The sequence below is a fragment of the Notolepis coatsorum genome, assembly GCF_963971535.1.
Source record: "Notolepis coatsorum genome assembly, chromosome: 1".
Classification (NCBI taxonomy): Eukaryota; Metazoa; Chordata; class Actinopteri; order Aulopiformes; family Paralepididae; genus Notolepis; species Notolepis coatsorum.
Window position 1 is genome coordinate 316,800,761 of NC_140165.1, and position 5,000 is coordinate 316,805,760.

General features: G+C 48.6%; 1 protein-coding gene across 1 annotated transcript in view; it reads left to right on the top strand.

Moving 5' to 3' along the window:
- Positions 1–695: 695 nt before the first annotated feature.
- Positions 696–5,000, top strand: part of LOC311226419 (netrin receptor UNC5C-like) — a gene marked incomplete at both ends in the record, with an annotated part of 11,214 nt that continues 6,909 nt past the window's right edge. Inside the window, one exon of the mRNA XM_084311845.1 lies at positions 696–878. Within this exon, the coding sequence (XP_084167971.1) occupies positions 696–878 (183 nt within the window). The remainder of the gene's footprint in view (positions 879–5,000) is intronic.

Consider the following 5,000-nt stretch of genomic DNA (forward strand, 5'->3'; position numbering starts at 1 on the left):
ATGCCTCCCTGTATCCCCCCATGGCATGGGGCTGTGATTCATTATAGCTAGAGAGCCTCAGCACACCCGTGTGTGTGTGCGCGTGTATGTGTGTGTGTGTGTGTGCGTACGTGTGTGCGAACGTGTGTGTGTGCGTACGTGTGTGTGTGTGTGCACGTGTGTGTGTGTGTGTGTGTGTGTGTGTGTGTGTGTGTGTGTGTGTGTGTGTGTGTGTGTGTATGTGTGTATGGGTGTGTATACTCATGTGTGTATTAGTGTGTATTCTAGGATTCCATGGTATAGAAGAAGAGTATTTTCACAACCATGAGTTATGTCCATGATTCATTTCACCCTGCGCTGTATCCAAATGTTGGCATATCATGCTTCCTCTGGTTACTAACACAGTGTGTGTGTGTGTGTGTGTATGTGTGTGTGTGTGTGTGTGTGTGTGTGTGTGTGTGTGTGTTGTGTGTGTTGTGTGTGTGTGTGTGTGTGTGTGTGTGTGTGTGTGTGTGTGTGTGTGTGTGTGTGTGTGTGTGTGTGTGTGTGTGTGTGTGTGTGTGTGTGTGTGTGTGTGTGTGTGTGCGTGCGTGTGTGTGTGTGTGTGTGTGTGTGTGTGTGTGTGTGTGTGTGTGTGTGTGTGTGTGTGTGTGTGTTTCCATCAGGACATCGTGGTGGTGGGGGAGGAGAACTTCACCAGTCCTTGCTACATCCAGATGGACACGGAGGCCTGTCACATCTTGACAGAGACCCTCGGGACGTACTGCCTGGTCGGCCAGTCGGTCAGCAAGGCGGCCGCCAAGAGGCTGAAACTGGCCGTGTTCGGCCCGGTGTCTTGCACAACGCTCGACTATCACATTCGAGTGTACTGCCTGGATGACACGCAAGACGCACTAAAGGTCATTAATCGTACTTTGATGATGATGCACCACACTGAGTTTTTTTCGACGATTTGAATTGAGGACTCGTACTCGTACAGTCCACACCGGTCCGCCAATGAGCATCTCAACCACTGAATGACCTGCTCATTCCTCATTATTGTGTTTTTGCGCTCGAGTCTGCAAGGTCTCATTTCAAACAACCGAAATCTTAATGCTGGTTAATGCATCTTAGTGAAGAATGCTTTCTTGTTGCTGTGAATGGTGTTACATCGGTTTCTCCATCTGCACGGCACACTTCATTATGTCTCTGCCCACTTGAGGCCCATTTTATGATCGTATCAAGTGCACCCTTGATGTTCACGTTCAAGAGTGCGTTCTCTCCGTCTCTCTGCGCTTGGAGTGGAAAACACTGGAGGACAGGGACGTTTCCCTGCTGCTCCTATCGAAGAGGAGACGCATGTGAGCCGGAGAAGTGATAGAGAGGTCAAATAGCATCACAAATAGCAGCCGCTTTAGAATTCAAACTAATTCACAGGGCCAGCGGGATCATCCGAAATGTGAAATTAGCATTGGAGATTTATGCTAGCAGTTGATAAATAAAAAGTGCCAAGGTGGTCCGTATAACTCGCTCGCATTCAAACACACACACACACACACATTTCAACATTTCAAACACGTGATTGTAGTTGAAGGGTAAGAGGTTGGTGTTTAAATGGAGCAGTATAATTGATTGGACGTGGCCTCTCTGTTTATAGTTACTGTGTAGGAAGATGATGGGGAGAATAATTGATTATGTTGCATCTGAAGACATAATGATTACATACAGATTGTGAAATAACTGTGTGTGTGTATGTGTGTGTGTGTGTGTGTGTGTGTGTGTGTGTGTGTGTGTGTGTGTGTGTGTGTGTGTGTGTGTGTGTGTGTGTGTGTGTGTGTGTGTGTGTGTGTGTGTGTGTGTGTGTGTGTGTGTGTGTGTGTGTTTTATCTTGAGTAACGCTTGTGGTGCAGCTTAGTTGATATACAGCAGTCAATTTAAAAGGGATGAGAGGGAAATCCCCCCAGGATTTCCAGGACAACAATGCATTATTGAAACAACTCACAGCAAAGTCAAACAGGCCTCCACTATTCACTGAGTGCAGAATGGATAATGGACAGAATATTGAATGTAGCAGATTTATGTTCGAGTTGAATGTGTCCTTTGTTGACATGTAAACAGAAAAAAAGAATTGGTAAAAGCTGAGTTGAATGAAGCTGATTATTTCCTTGTCGTCATGGTGAAGTTGCAGTATTAGGGGGTGGGAAGCCGGTGGGTGGGGATCGGACGTTGTGGACAGCGACTCCTACAGGTCGGTTGGTGCGCCTGCGCAGCAGAATCAGGAAGCGACGGGGGCGGCGTGTCCCTCCCACGCAGACCCTCGCCCCTGAGAGATCGCGCTGTGCAGGTGAAAAGATGCTACGGCTGCCTCCTCGTGTACCGGAGGGGACACGTGATGCAAGGCTTCGTCCACATTGCAGCCGACCAGTGGGAGGCATGGTCTAGCAACGTTCGAGACAGGGGAGGGGTAGAATTGGACAATATACGAAATTGGGGAAGGGAGAAAAATAGAAAATGGGGAGAAAAAGTTGATCAAAAATATCATTTTGAACACCTGGCATCGTAGGTAATGAGAACTGAATCCAGTATCACATTATAATTTCATATAATTTTGAGCACCTGGCATCTTGAAGTGAATTGAAAACTTTTTTTTGATCATTTTAAGTTTTATGGACTGAATAAATTACATTTCAAAGCCAATCTAATGTCTCTCTCAAGTACCGTTTTGGCAAATGATAATGCTCAAGATATGCTGCATCGGACAGGGTGACTAATTATGTCTTGATAGAAACACCTTCCATTAACCAGTTCTACTTGGATGCTAAACTGTTCCACACTACATCTGCCCCACTCTGCCGTACATTCTTATGTTTTTGTATGTCTACAGTGTTAATGGCAATGGACCTATCTCAAACCCCGTGCTCTTTTCTTGATCCTCCAATTACATTTACATTTACATTTAGTCATTTAGCTGACGCTTTTATCCAAAGCGACTTACAAGTTCTGTACGACAAGACAGCAAGAAGGGTACAACTCTATCAGCTGAGTAACAATGTTCATCAAGTGTTGCGTGTTACAGTGTAGGTTAGTTTATTAGGACAAGTGCATGACAGTAAGGTTAGTCAGGGTTAGATTTTTTTTTTTTTTTTTTTTTTTAATCATTTCAGATAATGGTTGAAGAAGTGAGTCTTTAGTCGACGGCGAAAGATTGGACGGGATTCGGCTGTCCTAACTGGGATGGGTAGTTCATTCCACCATTGTGGGGCAAGGACTGAGAATAGGCGGCTTCTCTTTGATGACCCTCCGGGAGCTTGGATAGGAGTAGGTCTGAGGCGGCCAGAAGATGCAGAGCGTAGGGGTCTTGAGGGTGTGTAGTTAGAGACCATTGACCGGAGGTAGGCGGGAGCGGTTCCCTTTGCTGCACGGTATGCTAGGTCGAGGGCCTTGAAGCGGATACGTGCAGCAATGGGGAGCCAGTGCAGGTCCCTAAGAAGTGGGGTGACATGGGCCGACTTCGGTAGGTTTGATATCAGGCGGGCCGCTGCGTTTTGAATGAGTTGAAGAGGCTTGGTGGCAGTGGCCGGGAGGCCAGCTAGCAGTGCGTTGCAGTAGTCGAGGCGGGAGATGACTGTTGTTTGGACGAGGAGTTGGGTGGCTTCTTTTGTCAGGAAGGGGCGTATCCTTCTGACGTTGCTCAGGAGGAATCTGCAGGTTCTGGTTGTCGCTGCGATGTGAGCAGAGAAGTTCAACTGGTCGTCGAGGACAACACCAAGGTTCTTGGCGGTCGGGGACGCGGTCACAGCTGCATTCTCGACTGTGATGGAGAGGTCGGTCAGGGGGGAGGATTTGGCCGGCAGGTGGAGCAATTCTGTTTTGCTTAGGTTCAGTTTGAGGTGGTTGGTCGTCATCCAGGCGGAGATGTCGGACAGACAGGCCGAGATCCGCTCAGAGACGTGGATATCTGAGGGAGGGAAGGAGAGGAAGAGTTGAGTATCATCGGCATAACAATGATATGAGAAGCCATGAGACGTGATAATGTTACCCAGTGATTTAGTGTAGAGGGAGAAGAGAAGGGGTCCTAGGACCGAGCCCTGGGGGACACCCGTCCGGAGGGGGCGGGTGGCCGACAGAGTCCCTCTCCATGACACTTGGTAGGAGCGGTCGTTGAGGTATGATGTCAGCCATGTCAGCGCAGATCCAGCCACTCCCATTCCTGCGAGGGCCGCGAGGAGGATCTGATGGTTGACTGTGTCGAAGGCTGCAGATAGATCTAGGAGAATCAGGACAGAGGAGAGGCCTTTCGCTTTTGCTAAGTGAAGTGCCTCTGTGACCGCAATGAGGGCCGTTTCTGTGGAGTGGCCAGTCCGGAAGCCAGACTGATTGGGGTCTAGGAGGTCATTCTGTAAGAGATAAGCAGTAAGTTGGTTGGATACAGCACGTTCAAGTGTTTTAGAAAGAAAGGAGAGAAGAGAGACAGGACGATAGTTGGCTATGACGGTGGGGTTCAGGGTTGGTTTTTTTATGAGGGGCGTGACTCTGGCTTGTTTTAGGGAGGTGGGGACCACCCCCGAGTTGAGTGAGGAGTTGATGGTTGCAGTTAGGAATGGGAGGATGTCCGGTGCTATGGTCTGGAGGAGTGGGGAGGGTAGCCGGTCCAGCTGGCATGTAGTCGGACGGTTCGACGTTACCAGTGTCAGGGTCTCGGCTTCTGTAATGGGAGAGAAAGATGACAGAGTGAAGGATGAGGTTCTCGATTCAGCGTTTGGAATGGGTGGGGGTTGGGAGAAGGAGCTGCGGATGTTCACCACTTTTTCCTCAAAGAAGATCGCAAAGTCTTCGGCAGAAAAAGATGAGGGAGGAGGGGGTGGGGGGGGAGTGAGGAGGGAGGACATGGTAGCATGCAGTTTGCGAAGATTCTTGGCAGAGGCCTCGATCCTATGGTGAAAGAAAGAAGCTTTGGCATTAGTAATGGTTTTGGAGAATGTTAACAAGAGGTTGTGATATGTGTCGATGTCAGCAGTGAGGCGTGATTTTCTATACTTCCT